The 25,392-nt window shown below is 37.6% G+C and overlaps 1 protein-coding gene across 1 annotated transcript in view; it reads right to left on the reverse strand.

Moving 5' to 3' along the window:
• Positions 1–25,392, reverse strand: part of CEP112 (centrosomal protein 112) — a 276,604-nt gene that overhangs the window by 63,688 nt on the left and 187,524 nt on the right. The window contains exon 22 of the mRNA XM_070934742.1: positions 9,385–9,447. Coding sequence (XP_070790843.1) covers positions 9,385–9,447 — 63 coding nt within the window. The remainder of the gene's footprint in view (positions 1–9,384; positions 9,448–25,392) is intronic.

Genomic DNA, 25,392 nt, shown 5'->3' on the forward strand with positions numbered 1-25,392 from the left:
GATTAAACCAAATCAGTGTTTATTATGTACATGAGCATATATACATATCTAAAAATAGAAACAGATAAAAGAAAATATATACAGTTCATTTATAAGGGAAAACTAAGCAACTCAAGGGTACATATCAATTCTCCTTGGATAAAAGTAGCAGCAAATAAAAGCTATACTCTCTATAAATCCATGAGAAATCCATGGCTGGGGGATTCTGGGAGCTGAAGTTTCATACATCTTAAATTTGCCAAGTTTGAAAAAACACTGTTGTTGATAAAGTAAAAATGGAACATATGAGTTATGGACTGAGTTATCCTTAAATGGGCATACATGCTGGTTTGAAGGGGCATTTTTGTAACACCCTAGCAAAATAGCAAAAAATAATGCAATGCATCAATTCTGGCCAAAGTAAAAGCTAATCAAAAATTCAGAATTGTGACGAGGACAAGTAAGAAGTTGGAAGGTACCGATTTATTTATTTCCCATCTTTATTATTTTTATAAATAACTCACGGCAGCAAACATACACAATACAATATTCCTTCCTTAGCCTATTTTTCTCACAATAACAACCTGAAAAGTGGGTTGGACTGGGAGAGAGGGACTGGCCTGAAGCCACTCAGCTGGATTTTACCTAAGGCACCACTAGAACTTAGAGTGTCCTGGTTTTTAGCCTAGCATCTTAATCACATTTAGGAAGAACACACGTTTTGAGGATGGGAACCAGAGTTAGGAACCAAACAGACCTAATACTTCTACCTCCCATTTTCACTATAACAACTACCATGTAAAGTGGGATTGGCTGAGAGTAAATGGCCCAAAGTTACCCAGTCAGTTTTCATGCCTAAGAAATACTAGAACTCGGTTTCCGTTGCGCAGTGGTTAGAATGCAGTACTGCAGGCCAATTCTGCTGACTGCCAGCTGCCTGCAATTTGGCAGTTCGAATGTCACCAGGCTCAAGGTTGACTCAGCCTTTCATCCTTCTGAGGTGGGTAAAATGAGAGCCCAGATTGTTGGGGACAATATGCTGGCTCTGTAAACCCCCTTAGAGAGGGCCGTAAAGATCTTTATCTCCTTAACTCAGTCCTTCAATCGTTTTTTCATGAAGAAACCTTCCAGATTTCCTTTCAAGCTCCTTTTTTTCCTGCCTCTTCTATTATTCTGATGCCAGGTACTTTGAAGCTTGGTTAAGAAGTATACTATTCAAGGTGGTTATATGATGTATCATGACTACAGTTATTACCAGGAGTTGTGCAGATTTTTTGGGCCTCAAAATATTACACTGCAATCAACTATCCTGCAATGGTCTTTGTGTCAATAAACATGGTGGGGTGATATTCTTAGTTTGATGTACTCATCTAACCCTACAGCTTTGCATGGGAATTCTGGTTCATGAAACTTTTTCCAGGGGTGAAATGCTCCTGGTTCGGACCGGATCGCCCGATCCGGTAGCGATGGCGGCAGGTGGTTTGGAGAACTGGTAGCAAAAATCCCTGTGCCCCCCGCCCCCCACCATGCCCAGCTGAGCCGCACGATCATCAGAGGCTTTTTTTTTTTACTTTTAAAAGCATTTTTTCTACAACCTCTTCCGATGAAAAAATGCTTTTAAAAGTTTTTTTTAAAAAGCCTCTGATGATCATGTGGCTCAGCTGGGATTGTCAGAGGCTTTTCAAAGCATTTTTTCCTGCAACCTCTTGGCTGAAGAGGTGGTAAAAAAATGCTTTGAAAAGTCTCTGACAATCCCAGTTGAGTTGCCTGATCGGCAGAGGCTTTTCAAAGCATTGGAAAAAAATGCTTTGAAAAGTTTTTTAAAAAAAAAAAGTTGGCCATGCCCACCCAGTCACATTACATCCCTCTATCAAGCCATGCCCACCGAACCGGTAGTAATAAATTTTACATTTCATCCCTGACTTTTTCATTTACTTAATTTTTATTTATTTTTATTTATTTATTACATTTATATGCCACCCTTCTCACTATTCAAAGTAGCTCTGGGCAGCTTACAATACAATACAATAAAAGCAAATATAAAAACATTACAATTAAGAAGAATTAGATAAAACTAAGAACCAAGTGCACAAAGCAGTAGGGAGGTGGGATCTCCTCTATTACTCCATCAACCACCTTCAGCATAAACCATTCCTATCGGGGGCCCAAGCCATCCAGTAGCGCCTTGTCTTCAGGGCCTTTTGGAAGGCCAAGAGGGTGGAAGCAGATCTCACTTCTGGTGGAAAGATGTTCCAAAGGGCAGGGGTCACGGCAGAAATGGCTCTTCTCTTGGACACCGTCAGCTAGAATTTCTTGACCGATGGGATCTGTAGCAAGACCCTTCTGCTACAGTGAGTGGGACAAACACTCCCATTGAAGCGAGATAGTACCTCAGATAATCTGGTCCCACGTTAGGAAGGCTTGATAACCAACATCTTGAATTGGACCTAAAAGCAAACTGGCAACCAGTGCAGCTCATGCAGCAAAGGTGTTAAGATGTGCCACCTTACAAGTATCTAGACCTGCCCATGCTGCTTTTTGCATGGATTATAGTTTCTGAATATTCTTTAAGGCTAGACCCATGTAGAGAGGCATTGCAGGTAGGCCTTCACTCACGACCACATTGAGTCCAGAATTTCTGTTGTCAAGCCAGACAATTGTTAAGTGAACTTTGCCTTATTTTACAACCTTTCTTGCCACAGTTGTTAAGAGAATCACTGCAGTTCTTAAGTTAGTAACACAGTTAAACGAATCTTACTTCCCCACTGACTTTGCTTGTCAGAAGTTTTCAAAAAGTGATCACACGGCCCCAGGACACTGCAGCTGTCATAAACACATGCCAGTTGACAAGTATCCAAATTTGTGATCACGTGACCATGGGGATGCATGCAACGGTCGTAAATGTGAACAATGGCCACAAGTCACTTTTTTAGTGCCATTGTAACTTTGAACAGTCACTAAACAAATGGTTGTAAATCGAGGACCACCTGTAGTCCAAATGAATGATGACCAGGGCATGGGGGATTGAGCTGACTTTAGTCATCTATCTGAATGAGCCAATATAATTTCACAATTTCAACCACACCTGAGATATTTTCTACAAATGGAGACTGCATCCAAACTTCATTGCTGACCTCTTTCATTATTGCGAAACCTTGTCTCTGAGTTTTGCAAAAGCTCCAGCTGTTGCAAGGGCTTTATAAGTGATGCATTCCTCCATGTACAGATGAAACCCACTGCCATAATTCCTTCTTATCACAAGGTTTCTACAGAGGACCTGGCATATAAATTCCTTGCATCTTCAGAACTAGCTGGTAGCTAAGGCAACCACTGTAGAAGAAATTTTCAATGATTCTTGAGCCTGCAGCTAAACTTTCTATTCATTTACACTTTTTCAGAGGTTGTGTTTGCACATGTAGTCAAAAGGTAAATCCCCATTTACAAGAACATGTTTTTCAGATCAGTAAAGAGAGGTTCTCACTCACAGATTTTCACCCATATGGATAATACACCAATATTTCAAAGGTAAGCAGAAAGAGATTTTCTCCAGGTCTCCATTGCTGGTAAAGAATGTTTGATAGGACATAGGAAGATTATCCAAAGCACATCCTTTTTGGCTAGAGAGCAAAACAGTTCAGTCATTTTGTAATCCTCAAGAGGGGCAGGGGGAAAGGGGAAAGGAAAGGCTTGCCTGAACAGATTTAAAAAAAAATTCCATTAGGCCTCACCCTTTCTGGTAAAGAGTCTTTTTCTCAAGGGACAGTGAGCAAGATTGTGGTTAGATACAAGACACATTAAGGGAATGAACACATCCTCAGATAATGAAGGCTTGGAATAGGAACTGGTGAAAGCCAGGGGAGAGTTGGTTTCTTGGAAAAAGACAAAACTTGAGAAAAACAAAGGGCAACACTCCAGGTTTATGAAAAAGTGGACTGTATGTGGTAATGTGCCAAACTGATTTCCCTGCAGAATGGAGGTTAAGAAGAAGTTCTAGATCAGGACCCATACCAAGTCAAAGGAGGAAAGGTCATCATTCTGATCAACATCTGGAAATCTGTAAGGAGCAAGGCTTATCCAGATAAATCACTGAATTACTGAGAAACAGGAACAGCAAAATAAAATACACTGTCAGGCATGTGTGCTTTATTATTTGTGGGTGTGTCTGCTTGATTGTTTTTTTGGAAATTGCCCTTGGTAACTTTTGTGTTTGAAGTTTGTAAAGCCAACTTGCTTCCTGTATTTTTGTTCCTTCTTAGGCTCTCTCAGCCACAGATCTCCCCCAATGTGGGTCTGTACCCAATCGTCCCGATAGCATTTTATGGGACATTGATTTTAAGACATTGTTTGCTATCTTGTTGGCATTATGTTCTTTCTTTTTTTCATCTGTAATTGGCTTTGTATGTGACTTCCTAAAGCTAAAAGGAAGTTTCACATTTTTATTTTTAATAGTTAATTTTTAAAATATAAATTGTGCTTTTGTTCCAGACAGAGAGGGGGAATTATTTTCTCTGGTCACACTCCTAAAATTACAACGACCAGGAGGTGGCAGTATAGAGTTCATGTTCCTTTTTCATTATTTTGTTATAATTACTGTTATTGAATTCAGCAGGACTTAAAAGCACTGGCTTTTTGACTAATCTTACACATATATATCCAAAGTCTAATTCCAATAAAGCTTTTTCATAAATGCTGCTTAAAGTCTTTTTAGACTGAAGGCCGTATAAATGAAAATAGCTACTTATGCTGGTTTATGACAGTGACACTGCTATTTCATTTCATTTCAACTAAAAATTTATTCTCTGGCAAATAATGGTCTTCAGGGTATGAGATCCCCTATTTATCTCACACTCAGGTGATCAGAGGAGGAGGAAGCCAGGTCAAAGTATTTCCCCAAAATAGATGGCAGCAGCAGAAATACAGCCTAACAGCTGCTCCATAATAGGAAGGTAGGGCAAAAGAACAGGCATTACCAGAGGACTTGGGGGAACTTAGGCAGGCAACCCAGCCCTTCTCAGCTGCTACAGCATGGCATGGCTAATTAAATTATCAATTCCTCTGGCCAGCTGACATATATCCATATTACAGCAGTGCAGATTCCTAGGTATGTCAAATTGTAATCTGTCAGTGAATTTTTAACCCTTAGCTGCTGCAAAAGGAAATTGGCACTTTCCACTTCTTAGGTCGGTCTCTCTCTCCCCCCTCCCCCCCCCCACACCTATCCTGAAGGGGAAAAAAGTGTGGCATGATCAGGGTCAGTGCTATTACTCACACCTACCAATTACCTACCATTTTTCACTCCCGTGTGGCAGGGAAGAATATAACTATAGACCATGGGTGTCCAACCTTTTAGCTTGCCTGGGCTGCACTGAGTGAAGGGGAATTGTCTTCTGCCCCATATTAAATATATAGTTAGTTAATGTATGTAAATATCACTAAAAATCATACATCAATGATAACAGTTTACAATTTTGTGGGACCGTATTACTAGAAAGTCCAGGGCTGGGTGCACATGCCAGCTCTAGACAATGCTTCTCTGAAACTGTATAATTCATATGTATGTCCCTAGATTAAAGAACGGTAGTTACAAGTCAGCCACTTTGTCTTTTTCAGAATATTTATGGGTTACAGTATGGAAAGACTCTGCAAGTGAACAGAATAGACTTTGATTGATGTCATATAACAATTTAATATTGAACTCTATGCCTTGTGACTATAATGAACAAACGTTGAATTACACAACTGTAAAAGTGAATTGTCTTTGGGTACATGTTTTAAATTTTATATCATTTAATTACTTCTAAAGGTTGGAATACCTAATACACTTGCTTACAACAACCTTCCCTGCCTTGGCACTTTCCAAAAATTTTTGGATTGCATCTCAGCCATTGGCTATGTTGGCAAGGCAGTTTGGTGTTGCAACAGCAGATCTGGAGCAGACCAGATTGAAAAATGATAACTTGGTGTAAACACTTCTGAATACTATTTTGACTGAGTTTGTAATAATGCAGAGGGGATCACACACTAAGGATACTGAAGCATTTGTCCATATAAAAATACCCTGCAATATTAAACTGAATTCTGGTAAAGCAAAGCAATCTATGAACCATTTTGCAGCTTTTTAATTTGAATATTTCATTCGATTTTGTAGCCAAAAAAATAATTCAAAGGAAGCAAATGTCCCTTACAAAATGCTATAGAGTAACAGGGGCATGCAAAATGAAAAATATGTTTTGTTTCAAAGCTGAAACTATTGCATTCTGGAAGTGCTGCCAAATCAGCACAATTATTCAAACCAATGTCTGTATTGGAACATCATTGGCAAAGGGGAAGCAGGCGAGAGAAGGAGGGAAGGGATCAGAAAGACCAGGAAAGAATATCCCAACAGGGGTAGGCTTAGTTTCTGCTGAATCACAGCTAAATCTGAAATAGTTAAGCAGAAGCAAAACTCAGAATGCTTTAGCTGTTCTGGATTCTGCCCACAGCAAAATCCAAAGGGATCCTAGAGTGATTATATGGGTCAAATCTGTTGCATTTTCTACTCCATGTTGTCTGTCTATTGAGTCACCCATCCTAACTTTCTTAGCATCTTCTACCCTATCTCTCCTCTGCTGGTGATGTCCCGAACCTTCCAGAATGTTTTTTTCCCCTCTGTCACATCAGTTGCTATTATTGTTGCTAATGCTCCAGTGTGACATATTTACCAGTGATGATCCAGGAGGGCATCCTGCGCCAGCCCCAATCTTGCCAGGGTCTTCACTCTGCCTCCTCTCAACAGCAACTGCTGCGAATGTTCACATGTACCATCACTACGGAAAGTGGTGGAATGGTGCCGGTTTTACAATCAGTTCAGTGAGTGTGTGTGTGCTGAAGGCGATTGTGCGCAGCACTGAAAATGGAGCATTTAGAAGCTCAGCTGTTTACTTCCAAGTCAGCAACGGTAAGTAGAATAGCAAGGGGGGGGGAATCAGCTGTGCCACACGATTGAGATGAGCTACAAAGCAGGAAATAAAGGACAGGATAGAGCAGGGCCGGGTGGGCAGGACCAACTGATCATCGGCACTACCGGTTCACCCAAACCGGTCCGAACCGGCTGAATTCCACCTCTGACTACAGATAGTTGTCAGTCTTAGCTTCTCCTACTCTTACCTTCACACACACCCCACTTCAATCTGGAACATTTTGGTCCACAAATTGCTACAAACTCCAAAACAAAGCAAGCTTTGTTTTGAACAGGGACAGGGACAAAATCAGCTGTTCCATGCAGGTGAGAGTAAGTGTATGAAACATTTTGCCCATCCCTAGACTGAATCCATTCCTTTTAAAACAATCCAGTTTTCTGCTTCAATTCACATCAAATGATGCTCACATAACTTCTAAAAGCAGTAAGCAAACCAATGGTTAGGCACTAATATTTGGGGGGGGGGAAGAAATATTATTTATTTTGACCACATTTAGAAACAAGTTCTTGAAGTACACTTTCTTTTGAAAATGGTCCAGGAGGCCATAGAAAGTTAGAGGCCATACAAAATTTACAAATGACCAATTGTTAACATTGCAAAACTGTGTTTAAATGGTAGCCCGGCCGTTGAAAACACATTTTATACACCACCATCCTATTAGACTTCTGATCAGCACACACTGATTAGAAATGTGTTCATTTGTTTCCCAGAATATATTCACACCCTCAGTGGAGTCAGCATTTCAGATTTTTATAATTTAATTGGGAAGAATAACTTCCGATGTTATATAAGTGCTATGTCTACTTGTAGCTGAACTTTACTATGAGGATTTCATGGACATGTAGACAAATAGGTTTCTTGACAACTATATGGAACTGGTTGCCACGGCCTATGTTTTTTCCCAGTGTAGCTTACACACTGGGATTTCCTGGAAACCTGACATCCACCTTCTAACGAAAATTGACTCTGTTTAGCTTTTCCAAGTTTGATTATGGTGCAATAACATCTAGGCCAGACTGCATAATGTTCAGAAGATATATTTCAAACAACTATTTTCATTCTGCTTGTGCAATAAAGTAATCAAATCCCAGCAGATCTAATGCTCAGGGAGGAGTCAGTGCAAGCCTTAAAATAATTATTTAGTCTTCCTTTCCTTTCCATGTTATCTCTCCACTGATACCACATTTATGGCTTCCTACTACTTTTCTAATGATGAAAAATGGGGTTCCACCAGGCTGTACTCATGTAACACATTAGTATTCTTGTTCATAATTAAGAAAGTGGAGGTAAGTATTGAGTAAATGTAATTTGGTCGGACTTGTCTTTTAACCTACACTAATAACAGCACAATCATCCATTGAACTGTATTGTAGAAATCTGACTCTTCCTCTCCAAATGAGAAGGGGAAAAATGGAGCAAATGTCCTTTCCAATTTTGATAGAAGCAATTAACTCAGATAATAGAATTAACAAAGTAAGCAAGAGAAGGAATATGTTGATGGACAGATCAACATAGTTGTTTTTACTGGTGGACTGATTAAGAAGACAACTGGTCTTCTTGAAAGAACTTTATCCGAAAAGGTAGTGCTAGATAGGAACAATCTACTTAAAATTACTCCTCTCCCCCAAATGCTATCAGTGCTTCTACATTCAAAGACGATGCTATCATAAAGACTATATCTGCACAGGGATAAAAAATGAAAAGGCAATATAATCCCCAAATACTAGTGCCTTATGAGGTAATATACTCACAATAAGTTGTAATAATTGTTCACCCCACCCAAAGAGGGCAAAAATGTCCATGTTCAAGTAGCATACAATGCAGGATGTCCTGAGCATGTATGAACTGGCCATCTTTTTTAGGCCTCACTCCCAGACATGATAGAGGACATTAGGACCTTTCATTTCTCTTTCCATTTCCATCTACAATGGCATGACTGGGTTGGCAGCACTGCAAAGTCAGGAGATCGTGTGCAACCTGCCAATTTCTTTTCTTTTTCTAGAGTGAAGATAAAAACTAAAACACTTATGGATTTTGTACAGAGATAACCTCTTATGAGTAGCTGGCTGGATCCAATGACCCAATTTTGGAGTTTATGTGAGATGTTATTTTCTCCTTGTAACTAAATTAACACTATTGTGAGAACCAGATGTCGTGTATTTGGAGAATTTCATTTTAATCCCGCAGGTTGGCAAATTCATTATTTAAATTAATATTGGGGGGGGGCAATAACATGTGAGAATAAACTGTAAAAAACAAAGTAACATCTGCCAACAGCAGAATTTAACTATATGGAAAGGAAATGTGTGTTAGAATAAATCCTGGTATTATAAGTGTAGATGCCAATGTGGCTTATTTCTGTTTTCATCTTTAACTGAAAAGACAAAAAAAAAAAAAAAACCCTTCCTAAAGAATAGCCTCGTTATGCTTCATTTTTGTTTCCTACCTGTGAAGATTTGGCGAGCTTCTGACTATATTCCTTTTCAATCTGCTTCAACTTGCCATTGGCCTGAAAAACACAAACAAAAAGGGAAACCAGATTATCTTAGATGAAGAACGTGTACAGACATTTTGCCACTGACCTCTGTTGCCTGGCACCTCGTCTGCATGCCTATCACTAAGCAGCTGGGAGTTTTGCCAATTCCAACGCCCTTTTGTGGCAGCCAAAAAAACCCTAGGGCTTGCCTTTGATCTAGGGCCAGCTATTCATCACTTGAAAGAGAGGGAGGGGGGAAAGGGAGGAGAATAGTGCTGCTGCTGCCAATTATTAGAAAAACATAAAGGCCTCTGTGGATTTTTTTTTTTTTTAAAGTTTGGAGGGGGGGGGGAAGGGAGAGGGAGTTTATCTGGATGACCTCATCTCAGTAAGAAGAAAAAAGGGAAGGGAAGGGGAAAAGAGTCACCAGCTCCACTGGGGGCTGGGAAGATATAACGTGACAGATACTCTATGATATTGTGTGCCAACTGATACCTGCTAGTTCCTTTTAAATATTCCCACATACCTTCTTGACTAAAAATTGGATTCCATTAACTCAATTCCACTACAATATGGAATCATTTGGGCTTATTTTGACCCCTTCTTCTCCCTTTTTAGCTTCTCTTTTGCACCTCAAAGGTAAGAAGAAAAGCAATCTGGAAATAGGGGTTCTTTGTTGATTTGATACCACACACAGCTCCAAAAGCAGGATTTCTAAAAGTATCTCAAAACCACCACCCCAAAACTTCCGAAGAAATATTTACCTAGATTTCTCTATTGACTTAAAACATTTAAGAATCTGTTCCAACCTTTTAATGGATAACTGTTCTTCTTAATTATAAACCAATGAATGTGCTCTGTTCACAGGTTTCTAGACAGAAGGCGCAAAGTACTATTTTCTAATAATACATGCAGGTAATTTGGCACATTGGAAATGTGACTGCTGATGCTTCCCTGTTCTTTTATTGAGCAGGGAAATATGTCGCACACCAGGAATGGACAATGACTGCACCCTTGTGCGATATTTTTCTTTGTAAGAGGAAACAAACAACTTTGGACAACACCCATTTATTAAGAAAAGTGTAAGGCGAAACTAGTCAGTCAAGCTAATGACTTTGTAGCTGAACCAGTGGTCCCATTTTCAAATTAAATTCTGTTGCTATAAATTGGAATTAGGTCTTCTAGCTTACTACAAAAATATTTGCCAATTACATCAATATAAAAATGCGAAAGTGTGGGTATAGCAGACTAAAGGTAGTCCTTGACTTATGACCCCAATTGAGTCCAAAATTCCCATTGCTAGGCAGGGCAGTTGTAACTTGAGTGTTGGCCCACTTTACAATCTTTCTTGCCACAGTTGTTAAGTGAATCACTGCAGTTATGAAATTAGTAGCACGGTTGTTAAGTAAATCTCGCTTCCCCATTAACTTTCCTTGTCAGCAAGTCACAAAGTTGATCACATGATCCCGGGACACTGCAACGATCATAAATATGAGCTAGTTGCCAAGTGTCCAAATTTTGTTCACATGACCATGGGGATCCTGCAATGGTTGTAAGTGTGAAAAATGGTCATAAATCACTTTTTTCAGTGTTGTGGTAACTTCAAACAGTCACTAAACAAACGGTTGTAAGTTGAGGATTACTTGTATCAGCTAGTGACCAAAGACTGCAGAAGGGTATCAATGTCATTTCCATATTTGACATAAGAAAAAAAATTGGTCACCTATACTCTATGACCATATCAGCATTTTACACACTATATTTCTTGAAGAGGTCACCACCACAGCTGGTTGCAGCAAAACATAACAAGAAGCATTAAGGCACAATAAAAATCGATATGCTTACTATGGCATCAATTTTTATGGAGTAAATACTGCTTCATCAGATACATGGAATGTTAGCTTCAGTTGACAGAATACAATTAACAATGACTTCAGAAGGAATGAAAAGTAAGAAATGCAATCTGTGATACTTGCAATAAAAATTAAATAATAATAGTGACCATTCATAAAACACAGTTAAGAACACATACATTGGGGCATGTTAGCTAATACATTGTTAATGTGGATTAGCTCAATTCAGGTTATTTTATTTTATTTGCAGAATTATATGGCTGCCTATTTCATAATGGTTCTAGGTAACATAAAACCGTATTTGTCTGTCTGTTTGTTTAATATCCAATCTTTATTACTTTTGTAAATAACTCAAGGCAGTGAACATACCTAATACTCTTTTCTCCTCTTGTTTTCCCCACAATAAAAACTCTAAGGCAGGACTAGAACTCACAGTCTCCTGATTTCTAACCTGTTGCCTTAACCACTACACCAAACTGACCTAAAAACCAAGATAAAAAAAAAATAACCTTCCCCCCAGTTGCAAGACCAGTTTCTCAGCTCAACCCCCATCCTAGTTCAATGCTTGGGGCAAAAGCCAGGTCTTCACTGCCTTCTGTAGGGTTAAAGGATATAAGTCCATTGGATCTTAGGTGGGAGGCTGTTTCAAAGATCTGGGGTGGCCAATGAGAAGTCTTGTACATCAGGTGGCATTTAAGGGAGCAGATCTGGAATTTGCCCACCCTATCTATTTTTTTTTAAAAAAAAATGATTTATATGCCGCCCGTCTCCGGAGACTCAGGGCGGCTTACAATGCGTTAAGCAATAGCCTTCATACTTTTGTATATTTATACAAAGTCAGCTTATTGCCCCCACAAACTGGGTCCTCAATTTACCTACCTTAGAAAGGATGGAAGGCTGAGTCAACCTTCAGCCTGGCGAGATTCGAATTTACAGTAATTGCAGACAGCTGGTGTTAATCACAATGCTATCAGTCTGCTGAGCCGCCAGGCCCTTTAATTTAATAGGACAGGCAGATACTCTCATGGTCTTGCAAATAACCTGGCCAGCTGCCATGTAAAGCTTTCAAGGTTATGAATGAATTTAATTAATTGATTACTATATTAAATTTACAGAACACCCATCTCACTGAGCGATTCTGGGCAGTATTCAATGAAAAACATAAAAACCATATAAAAATATTATAGTATCAATAAAAGGAGGCAATTAAAACAAGTATAGAACAATTAAAGCTAATTATTGCACCCAGAAAGCAACTGGGAGACAGTGTAGTACAGGGGCATCAAACTCATGTCGTCATGGTGGCGTCACATGACGTATTGAGACTTTCTCCCCCTTCACTAAACCGGGCATGGGTGTGGATGGCGCATTATGCATCTGGCCCATGGGCTGGGAGTTTGACAGCCCTGGTGTAACACATACAGCAACACTGTAACTCAACTGAACCATGGGGCATTCAAAACCTGCGTATGCTATTGTGTTCTGGACCACTGCAGTTTCTTGGGCTGTCAGTTGTAAATCCACTTTCAATACCATTTCTACCTTGTCAGATAAAATTGGTTTCACATTTCACATTTCTTTTGGACACAGTCTATCATAAGAAGCAGACATCATTATTGATACTGTTGACATTGTGACTATTTTCTGATTCCATTGCTCAAAAGTTTCCTTCAGCATATTTATTGCCATAATCAGACATCTTGCAGGCTTGTATATATTTCCTCTATCTAAAAACAACCTTTTAGTATCCACATTTTGAAATCATGAATTTATTTAACTCCTGCCTTTATTTTTATCAATAACTCAAGGTGGTAGATACATACAATACTCCTTCCTCCTCCTACTTTCACTACAACAACAACCCTGTGAAGTGAGGTGGGCAGAGAGAGAGAGAGTGACTTGTTCAAAATCATTCAGCCAGCTTTCATATCTAAGGTGGGCCTAGAATTGAGAATCTCTTGGCTTCTAGCTTAGTGCCTTAACTACTAGATCAAACTAGCTCTACATTATTTATCTATGTCTCATAAAAATCAAAAGAGGATTGATTTCCCGTGAGAACCTGTTCATACGTTATAATTTATTCCTAAAATGTATCATAAAAGTTTCAATATTCCAATTTTATCTTGGCCTTTTAGTTTGTTTATCACTTTCTAAGATCAAAATCTTATTTAGCTTTTTGCTGTTCATTTCAGATTTTTAAAGTTCTTAAGCTTATAGTAAAAGTTTTCTTTCATTCAGGATTAAAGGCAGACTCATCCAGCATTTTCGAATTTGTCATTTTGAAGGCTTCTAATAACTTAGTAGTTAATGAACGATTTTCAAAAGTGATTACAAAGTGAGGCTTGCGAACTTAGTGTCCTTTAAAAGTCTTCACCATGTCTGTGAGCAAGACGGCTAATCTTGTTATCTCCAAGAGCTCAAACTTGCCAAAAATTATTGTCCTGATGTTCCCTTGTAGGGGGCAATCAATGGGAGCATACGTGGGCAATCTCCCATCCTCTTTATCCAGAGAGTTTCCAAGGAAACAGTCTGGTCACCAGTTCCTTAGTCTTTGCAATGATTGTCAGCTCTGCTTTCCTGGAGATACCTTCAGTTTGACATACCTCCCCCAAAAGTCTCAGTAGTACTTCAAAGTTTGTGAAGCCTTTTGAATTTTCAACATTTGTGCATAAATATGACCTAAAACATGATCTGTTCTTCACTCAAGTCTTGAGACCAGATAAAGAGAAATCAATTGAACAAATGAGTCAAAAACATTATACCTGTTCATTGATTTATTGAGGAAAAAATCCAATACATATAAATGTAATAAAGAAATCTGTAGGTGGCAAAAAGAATGTGAATCTTTGCTTTCAATTACTGTTGGGTCCTCCCTGGGCATCAATTAAAATAAAAAGGTAGCAGGTGATTTCTAATTTTGAATAAACTTTAACAATGATACATACAACTTACATTAGCATGTGTAAGAAAAACCATTTAAATTCACCTATGAAACAAGCATAGATTGTTTAAGCATGCTTCCTGAATTGGCAACTTCTTCTGATTGATTGGCATTTTTAAAATATTTTTGAGGGATGTAGGAAGTGTGCCAAGTGATGCAGAGACATTATTGTGGCAGAGAGGGAAGAATTACTGGCCTTTCAGGGTATTTTGTCATCTTAATTATTAACAGAAATTGATTTGGTCGCTCTGATTGACAACCACTGTCAAAAGCTGGACAAGATCATCCTAGTTAATTTCTTCATAGATTTTAATGCTACCAGTTACAATTTCTTCTTCTTCTTTTTTAAAGTTTTTGGATTTTTTTAAAAAATATACATCAACATCAATACATGAGTAGTGCAGCATCTGGGTATCATTCATTTTTGGACAAGTGGTAATAATGATATTAATATTTGTTACATTAATCAAACTTATGAAATCCTAGTATTAATATGCATGTTTGTTTTAAGGTAGTTATTCAATATTTCAATGTTCCATTTTAATGCCAATTACAATATTATTTCAGGTTACATAGTAATGCCATCTTTCAACCTCTAATCTTTCCCTCTAGTTATTGCTTTTATTCTATTGTATAAAAAAATATGTGTGCTAATATTCCCCCTATGTCTATCTATTCTGGCTTCTAATCAGGCCATCATTGCCGATCCTAATGTTTATACACACGTTTATATTAAGATATAGTTCTTTATTCTTTAATTACTCAATGTTTCAATGCACCATTCTAGTGCCAATTACCATATTATTTAAACATACTTAATAATATCATCTTTTGACCTCTAATCTTTCCACCTAGCTATTACCTTACTTTATATAAGAGTACTTTATATAAGAGTATGTATTCTTATTTCTACCTTTATTCTAGTTTTTAATCAGGCCATCATTACACTAAAAAAAGAATGAAAAAAATATTTCCTTTCTATCCATAATCTCTTGCCCGTTTTAATACTTCCATTCTTATTCGCTTTTTGACTTGTCCCCCATACTCCTCTCTTGGATCCTTATCTCTATCTACATCTGTGTTTTCACTATTCAGTCTAAACATTTCACTCATCTCTATCCTCCTATGCTGCCCGGCCTCCAGAGTATTCACCCAGGCCCCTATCTCCCTTTCAAAAGTATCTTCCTACTTATCCAATTTTATTTTTAAATCTCTCAAAAGTACTTTCCCCTTGGTTTATTTCATCAATCATTATTATCTTTATTATCTTCTCCTTCTCATCTTCATGCTTTATTTGCTGGTTTTTCTGTTCTGTCTTTTCCTCCATTTTTTCTTTTGACTCCTCTCTTTCCTGGAATTTTTGGTCTTCATTATTAGTTGCAGGGTATTTTCTATTTTCCCATTTATGCCATACAATAGGTTCTTGATCTCCCTGTAATTCTTTGTCATAGTTTCCTTAATGCTTTGGAACATCAACCCTATTTCTTTCGAGATTTCACTTATTTCCTCCTGATAGAGCATCTTGTCTTATTTTAGTAAGTCCCGCTTTTACTCAATAGTCCAAATACGATATATTCAAGTCTAATGTTGCTCCTCAGGAAGTACAATACTCATAATTCTTTATATTCCAAGCTTATTCAATCAGTTCCATTTAAATAGTCCAGGAAGATTTCCAAACATCAAAAGTCACTTTATTTTACTTAAGTCTTCCTTATTCCCACAGTTGAGTCTCCAGTAATCATAAAGTAAATAATTATAGAACAGTAAATATCACCACAGTCCTTCAGATGGGTCTTGTTTATTTCTCTTATCACAAACTTTCCCAGGCTTGTAAGGGTATGGTATATTTTCCATTCAACAGTAGATGGCGCCCTCAGGTTAGGTTTCAAATGTAACAAATTATTTAATCCAATTTTAATTCAGTTTATAGAAGCAAAGTCAGTTATTCAAATAGATAGTTCCAGTATTTTAAAATGCCTTTCCAAAACAACGCCTACCCAGTTTGAAAGTCCAATTTTCTATGTTTTAAAAAGTCTTTAGTTTTTCTCCCCTTAGTTCCTTTCTTTCGTATCTAGAGTTTTTCTCTGTATAATTGTTCGCTGCTTTAACAAACAGTTCAAAGAATCTCTTTTCCTAGATTTTCTCTCTCTCTTTTTTTTCTTTTTAAAGTTAGGATCTAAATAAAAAAGGAATCTTCTCACCCAGCTCCAGTCACTGGCTATCTACACCACTCCTGCACCCACTCCTGCACTTTCTTTATTGCCTCGTCTGTCCCAGCTTCACGGCAGCCATGATGGCTGCATCTTCTCGTTGTGGATAAGAGGGAAAAAGCCCTGAGTTGAGCAGAAGTGTTGCAGCTCTCCATTACCTACAGGGCACCCCACTTTTCTTCACCACCCCTACAGAGTGGCTTTAGCTCCTTTTAGAGCCCTCTACGTTTAGTCCATACACTTTGTATCTTATTTTCTATGGAGATCAGTGTCTGAAGATTTGATCTATGGAATCATCATACTGCTAAAACTCTGGTTCCTTGTCCTCTTTCATCAGCTCCCAGGGGTTGCACATTTTGAATTAGCAGCTGAAAACAGTGTTAGTCTGGCTATTATTGTGTAAAGCATATTTTGAATTCAACAACTTTCGACTTTGTACTATAGGACTACTGAGTATGACCTGGACTGCCTTGCCTTGGCGCTGGTGGAGCCAAGTTATCAGGCAAAACTTCACTAGGAATTGCCTCATGAATGAATTTTGTTTCAAAAGATCTAACAAAATAACAAAAGAAATGAATATTGTTTACACTTATGCCTGGAAGAAGTCATAATTAACATTGTAAGGATGGAAATATATATGAATTTTTGTCAATTATGCAGCGCTTTGAACTTTATCTTATTTGTACAAATATTTAATTGTCATGAAATCTGAAAGGAGGACTATTTTAACATTCAGTTTCTTTGCATTAGGCTATGATTCATGTCTTTTTTCTCTTTTAAAATTAAGTAAATTAACTCAAGTGTAAATAATGAACTGCATAGTATGAGATGAATATTATTTTTTCTTAAAAATATTTTAAGTAAGAGAACTAATTACTCTATCTTCTTAAAATTAAAACATTGTAGAATAACATTAAAAAAATTTCCCCTGGGTATCAGTTCAGATGGCTCAAATATTCTCTTCCCTCTTTAACAAAAACTAATCAATTGAAATGCAAACAAGCCATAAATCAGAAATTCATTGCTGCACGTCAGTAAAGACCTGTCCTTCTAAGATTAATTCTTTTGGCCAGCCCTGGTACATATAAAATCTACAGTTCTTGATGCCTAGATAAATTCCAAGTGTTGGGAAAGTAGCCAGCAGAACATCCTCAATCAACAAGATTGATTCAAAGACATATTAATAACCCACTGGAATTTAACCCCACGTGTGGCAATAGTGGTACATAACCAGACCATGTGAGTTTATATTTCGACTTCAACTCATATCCATCAACAAAACAATTGCATGATTCCCTTTATAAACATTCTCTTGGAATTAACACATATGAAATTGAGCTTTTTGTTGTATTAATCTCATTTTACGTATTTATTTATTTCAGATTTTAAAATACAAAGACTTCCATTTTAAATTCTTTAAGGCAATCCTCCTTTATTTCACAAAATACAACATTATTCCAAAGTTTGCATTAATTATTAATGTTCACTTCTAAATCTTCCTTCTAAGCTTAGGCATCTCAACTATCTCATTCAAAGTTTCTAATAATTGTGAAAGGTCATAATAGCATCAGTTTCCAAAAGAAAAAACAATATTTCAAGTTGAATAAATTGTCAAGATCCGCTAAAGGCAAAGTAGACCTGTTTAGGTTCTACCAAAATTTTTAGAATTACATCAGAAGTAATTTTATTTAAAGTGATTGTGTTGCAAAAGACACTTTATCCTTGTAAAGTTTATAAACACGAGGTTATGAGCTATTTTTAAATTGGAATTGTCTTACAATGTTTTTTTTTTTTAAGAACCAATAATTTGTATCATTAACTGCAAGTAATCCACAGATGAACAAGCAATTAACTTGTCAGGATTTCAGCGGGGTCAGATAATTTTCAAGCTGAAACCAACTAACTGAATTCTGAACTTGAAACCAGCTAACTGAATTCTGAACTTCAATAACCAAATATAAAATAAATAGTGAAAAATCTGAAAGTGTAGACATTTAAATCCATCTTTTCTCCAACAGGTAAATGTACTTTACAGATTGAAAATTAAGAGGGATGCTCCTGCTTGGAAATCAGAATCTATTTATTTCCTTGAATAAAAGGATAAAAACAAGAATATTTATTTAAAAAATAAATAAGGATTAGCTATAAAATGTATCTTATATAAGCTCCCCACCTACAACAAAATTAAAACAATATGACAACACTACTATTATTATAAAATTATTCTTTTATATTTTGAGGGGCAGGGGAAGTACTTGAAAAGAAAATGAATTATTTTTGTTTTTAAATAATTCATTTCATTAATTTTTTTTTAAAAAAACTTGAATTTTAAAAGTTTTCTACTTATTCACTAAAAGTATGATTCAGACACTATGTGCTTGCTAAAAATGTAGCTAATTTCAACCAGGCTAACAAACAAGAGTTTTGAGGCTGTTAAAAGTTGTGGCGAGATTTCTACATTTGTATTCTATTAGATGAAAAGCTGCAGCAGGTATATAGCAGGATTATGCTGACCTTCTACAAGGATTATATCCATATTTTAGGCTGATCATATTCAGCCAAAGCTTTGGTGATAATAGTTGAGTGGAATAGATAAAAGGCTAAAAATAGATAAAGTCTCAAAATTGTACTAATTATCTCCCCACCCCCACCCCCACTAATACAACAGATGCAATTCATTTCCAGTTCTATGGTATTTGTTCCTTTGAAAAAAAAACCCTACATACTATTGCTGGTAAAAGCTTGTTATAGTTCCTTAAAAAGATCCAGTCAGATCAGAAGTGATGATTAACAAGATACTTGTTGTCTTGTAAAAGGAACTTTTGAAGCATTCTTTCCTCTTGTCTGACTCACTCAGCTGAGCTGTGGGCCATGCTTGTGACACTACAAACACTTGTACAGTGATCAGTTCTGACACCATAAACACTGAGTTGTGGTTTCCCTGAGTGAATGAGCTCTGCAGCTGGCTGCTATTTAAGAGAAAGTTTTCATTCCTAAATACCTTGATGAGTAGCCATGAGGAGAACGGAAATGACAAATGGGTTTGGTTTTGGCAAAAACATAATGGTTCATAGTTTGCAAGAGCAGCTGTTTCTAAAATATAGATCTGAAGTCTCCATAGGCATAAAAATCTTGGTCTTTATGATTCCGTCCTTAGTTCACCCTACATTGGCAGCTATTGCAGAATGCATGGCATGCAAGCTACTCATGCACTTTTTGCAAATGCTCCAGGAAGTTTAAAAAGAACTACCTCTCTAAACTTCAGAGAGCAAATCAATGGCAATGATTTTTGTAACAAGTGCAAATTTCAACCTGTCTTCATTTATCAACATCAAACTGTAAGTACCACAAAGATTTCAGTGTGACTCATATATACAGTGGTACAAAGGGCAGCATAATGACTACTAATTTTATCCCATTGGGTTTTATTAGACTTTTTTTTTTCATTTCAAAAACAAACACACACGCACCCAACCGCCAATATTATAATATTAGAAGTTGAGCTCCTGGGTTTATTAAATGCTGGGAAATTCAACAACACAAATTAATTTTTTTCTAAATTCGGGAGCAATGGAAAATAAAGATTATATCTTTCCTTTTTCTTTTTTCTTCTTTGCTTGAATTGTTGGTGCTAACATCAGAGTCAAATTACACAATATCAAAAAGAAAACATCACCAAACAAGTTTGGCATCGCCCAAATCTCTGCCACGCATGCAAGTGAGGTGAAAAACAGATTTGAACTGCTGGACACTTCTGAAAAGATGGCCAAAGAACTGTAGCAGGAAATTTAATTGACCATCATTGAAACAGCAGTTGAACACATACCATACAAGAACCCCAGAGAAAAAGTGCAAGTAGCTCTCAGATGAGCTCTTTCACATTTCTTATTCAACTGTATGTTGAGATGATCATGCGGAAGCTGGAACTTGAAGACTCAAAAAATTAGAGTAAAGATTGGAGGAAGAAGCATCCACAATCTTCAATAAGATGACGACAAAACTTACCTCTCAGAAACCAAAGAAGGCCTGAATCATCAGATCAAAAGGATTAGAGAAGAAAGAGAGAAATTGGGTTTCTTCCTGAACATCAAAAAGACTAAAGCTCGTGACCACTGTGAGGAATGCAAATTTCAAAATAACAATTGATGGTGATGTGATCAAATGTGTGCAAGAATTTAGTTTCCTAGGATTGCAGATTGATCTGCACTGAATGCAGTCCAGAAATAAAACTTTGAATCGCACTGGATCACACAGTAAAAATGAGCATGAATAGAGTATGAAAAAGCAAGGACATCATCCTGGCAACTAAATGCAGATTAGTCAACCAAATGCAGATGTTTCACACAGCAACCTAGAGTTGTGAAAGTTGAACAGGCAGAAAACTAGACAGGAAGAAAATCAACTTTTGAGCTATGGTGTTGGAGAAGGTTTCTTGCTGGACAGCAAAGATGACAAACAAACAAACAAACAAACAAACAAACAAACAAACTAGAGTGTATAAAAAAAAACCAGACATGTCACTGGAAGGCAAAATCACAAAATTCCACCTTACTTATTACAGCCATGCCATGCACTCAAACTCACTAGAAAAGAGGCAGTTACGGTTGGAAAGGTCAGCGGTAAAAGGAAAGGAGGTTGTTGTGACTCCGACTCCCGAGCCTGTCCTCATGGAGGAAGAGGACTCAGAAGGTGAGGGGGAGGAACTGACAAGGCCTCCCTCTCCAGGACCCTCTTCTCTGGCAATGTCTCAGGTTCCATCCGAAAGCCAGGAGGAACAGCCTGGGATGGGCCAGGAGGAAGGCATTTCGGAGCACCCATTGATAGAGTGATAATGATGAATCCTGGCTTGATCCCAGGCAGCGTCGGAGGGAGAAGCGTGTGCAGCAAAGGAAGAGGCATGGGAGGGCCAGGGATTGAGCTGAGTCACTGAGCCATGCCCCACAAGGGATAAAAGGGGGCGTGATTGCTCGGCAGGCTTTGTGACAGACAACAGTTTAAACTCTAAAGAGTCACATCGTGAATCCTGCACTTCGGCTCAGATATATTTTGGACTAAACTCTTGTGGATAATTTGTCGCTCTGGAAACGGACTGCAGATAAGGCCTCTCCTGCTTTTTGGGAGTACTAATTGGACTTGGCAGGCCTTTTACAGTTAGCTGCCAGAACTCTCGTCTGCCAGGAATTCTGGTCTGTTTATACAATAAATTATTGGCAGGCATTTGATACTGCATTTGTCTGTGTGAGGACGGGGGACAGAACAGAGATGACTAAAAACATGGTGACTAGACACCACCAAATCTGACACAAGCTAAAGAGCTGTGATTTCATGTTGTTGTATACTATAGTGATAAGGAAGAAGGAGTAGTAGTAGTTGTTCACCTGCTTACTTTTTTAAATTTAACATATGTTATTCAGACTTATACATCTATTCCTTGAGCTTCTATATCTTTACAAATGAAGTAGGCTGAATTCTAAAGTATTTTTTCATTTCAAACTTTTATGTTCAGAAATACTAACTAAACAAAAGAACTGATCCACACGGAATTAAAACAGTGTAATGTGTTCTGGACCTTTCCCCATGCCGAACCTGCCACAGGTAGTCAACATATGTGATCAATGTCATTTTAGGGCTGTAACCAGTTCTGAATTTGATTGTCCTAAAATAAAAACTAAGTGAAATATGTGATTCCCCCCCACCAATCAGACCAAAGATTACTGGTTCCAATCCATGGTGGCTTGGAACTTCTGAACCGCCTAACCTCCATCCAGAGGTGCAGATTAAATTCCTCCAGGACCTCAAGTTTGGGGAACTTCACTGCCAGCCCAGCTGTGGCCTTGGGCAACTTAGGTGGAGAAGTTACTGTGCAGGGGGAAGATTGATACACAAGCACCAATGTCCTCTAATCTCTACAAACAACTTCACAATTATCTCTGGAACAGTGTGCCTAGAAGACTACAGGATTTCTCAAATGACAGTGGCTACACCCTGCCCCAGTCCTGGTTTCATAGGTAGTGCTAAGTGCAAATCCTGGCTGGGAACATTTCCAAGAGACACACCAGGCCTGACCCAGGTTTTCATAATAAAGATCAAACTTCTCATCCAATCATATCTGATACAATATAAACAGAATTAGAAGCCCAAGCTTAACTGACATTTAAAGGCTAGAATGAGATTAGAAAAAATGGTTTATAAAAAAAAATCCTTAGCACAAGCAGGTTATGCTTGCAATGAGAGCCTTCACTACAAGAACATGTACTCATTTATAATAAGGCCTGTATATCTTAACTATCGGGTCTGAAGGCTGCCAAGAGAAGGGATAAAGGAAAACAAAATATTAATGGATCCCTAAATCTAAATCAAGAGAGAGATAAGGAATAAAAATGGACATTCCTTTAAGAGGAGGGGGCCCTTCCTATACACTGATTGGTGAGAGTGGGAATGATGCCAAAGTGGGGTCTGTGGAAATGAAACAGGAATGGAATGGAATGGGGAAGTTTATGCAGAAGATATATGAGGAATTGCTAAATGGTTTTAGTTTGTGGGCCCAATAGTAGAGATGTATGTTTATTGAAGGGTTCATGTGTGTGGTGGAAGGGTTGCTATTAGTACTGGCATTCTGATTCCTAGGAGGAGGATGCCTATGGGGAGGAGAGATAATCTTAAGGGGGGATGAAGGAGGATGGTAAAATTATAGTAGAGATAGGCAAAGGGAAATATATGGGAGGCTCTATGCTGGCTATTACAGGGAAAGGGATAATTGTACATTTAAAGCCATTCCTTTCTCCTAGCATTTCTACTTCATTTCTGGGCCCAGATTGCCAAACTGCTAACAGCCTTGGCCTCAGACTTCTGCTAAATCTTTAATAAATCTATCCTTATACATGACTAGGTCCTGCAAGAAAGATCAGACCTGGCATGTATTACTGGATGAGAAGGATGAAGAGATGTCCATATCCAAGATCTGCTCTCCTGGGTTTCATGTGTTACAGGAACTGCAACTCCAAGGCCAACAAGAAAGGACACTAATAATTATCTGGGAGACCTGGAACTTACTAGATGCTATATTGTAATGCTATATTGTATTGGGTTGTAATGGGAGGATCCCGATACTGTCATGTTACACCTCTCCTGCGTGACTTGCATTGGTTGCCGGTTGCCCTCCGGGTGAGATTCAAGGTGCTGGTGTTAACCTATAAAGCCCTTCATGGCTTAGGCCCAGGATATCTGTCGGACCACCTGCAACCACATCAACTTCCCATCGCCCGGTGCGTTCCCACAGAGGGCCTACTCAGGGTGCCGTTGGCTAGACAATGTCGGCTGGCGACCCCCAGGGGTAGAGCCTTCTCTGTGACCACGCCCACCCTTTGGAATCAACTTCCCATGGGTCTTTGGCTGGCCCCCGACCTTCGTACCTTCCGCCGTGAGCTTAAGACCTGGCTGTTTAAACGCCCTAGCCAGGACTGATGGGGTCTACTGTTTTAAATTGGTTTTTAGTCTGTTTTAGTCTGTTTTAATTTGTATTTATTGGGATTATTACGTTGATGTGAGCCGCCCTGAGTCCTTTGGAGAGAGGGCGGCATATAAATCCAATAAATAATAATAATAATAATAATAATAATAATAATAATAATAATAATAATAATAATAATAATATTATTATTATTATTATTCAGCAGGGTGGCTAGATATCAGGCCCTATAAATGTGAAGCTGGGATGGAGGGACAAGCACAGATGGTACTCGTGTACCATCTACCCTTGTGCTTCGTGGCATTCTTAATACAAAAAATACAAACGTACTTTAATTTCTGGAAAAAATTAATTTCTGTATGTAAATTCTTACGAACCTTATAACAATTCTTAAATAAGATAAGAAACAAAATAACAAAAGTATCTATAGATGCAAATTACATGCACCCAAATTGAATTTATCATGATTCTGGATGAATGGATTTTTCAACGGTTAGGATAAAGAAGAATGCAAAGGGCTTAGATATAATTCTTAAAATGAGCTAAATAATTCCTCCATGGGATATTAGATGTGAATAATAAGCATGACTTTTAATAAATATTTAAGTATTATTTTCTTTGGTGCATTTTTCAAAGCCAAGGCTTAAGCTAGGTAAGTAATGAAATAAAATCTAGCTATATTTTAAAAACCACAATAGTAAAGCAATATCACATGTTAATATTCCCTAATTAGCTGAGTAAAAATATAAGCAAGCTTTAGAAAGACTGGGAGGGAACTACAGAAAGACAACTTGCTCCAGGGAAGAAGCAACAGTTCTCTGAAGTACAGCAAAGAATTTCACATCAAAGAGTTTATGTAAATGAGTCCCCACTCTAAAATAATAATTAAAAACCTCTTTCTTACAATAGTCTCTTATTTAAAAAAGTCAAAAAACAGCACTGAATAATTTCACTGGTGTCAAGAAATGACTCTATATACTATATTTGCCAAACTACCTTGGGAAAAAAATGCAACCTTGTAATTAAAATTTAGAGATGGTTAGGTCAGAATAAAAATGGCCTCCAAGATTTCTAATTTCCAGAACAAAACTTCTGAAATGACACTAAAAGTTAGGCAATAGAGGGATAGCCAACACCAAAACCAATGATATATTTACTTTTTTTCTGATGTTATTATTTGGGAAACAAGTTTCATATATTTACCTGAGAGTAAGGTCTACCGAATAAATATAGCATGGATAGCTCAGGTCTGTTATATTTAAAAGCAAACTATAACAGAATATATGACTTACCAAAAGGTTAAATACTTCTGGAATATTTCAGCTTGTCAAATACAAACAATAATCACAGATAAAATATTATTAGAAAAAAAATGGCATTCTATCTATTGTATCATGAAATTCTAAACCCTCCTAAAAATATTTTTTCTTTAGTTAAGTTATGTGCAATTTTATTTCATTTTTTGTGAAACAGCTATTGAAAAAAGGGAACAAAATGAAGAACCCC

This window comes from Pituophis catenifer, unplaced genomic scaffold (genome assembly GCF_029215685.1).
Source record: "Pituophis catenifer annectens isolate HBS135680 unplaced genomic scaffold, rPitCat1.0.hap2 SCAF_2, whole genome shotgun sequence".
In the NCBI taxonomy this organism is placed as follows: Eukaryota; Metazoa; Chordata; class Lepidosauria; order Squamata; family Colubridae; genus Pituophis; species Pituophis catenifer.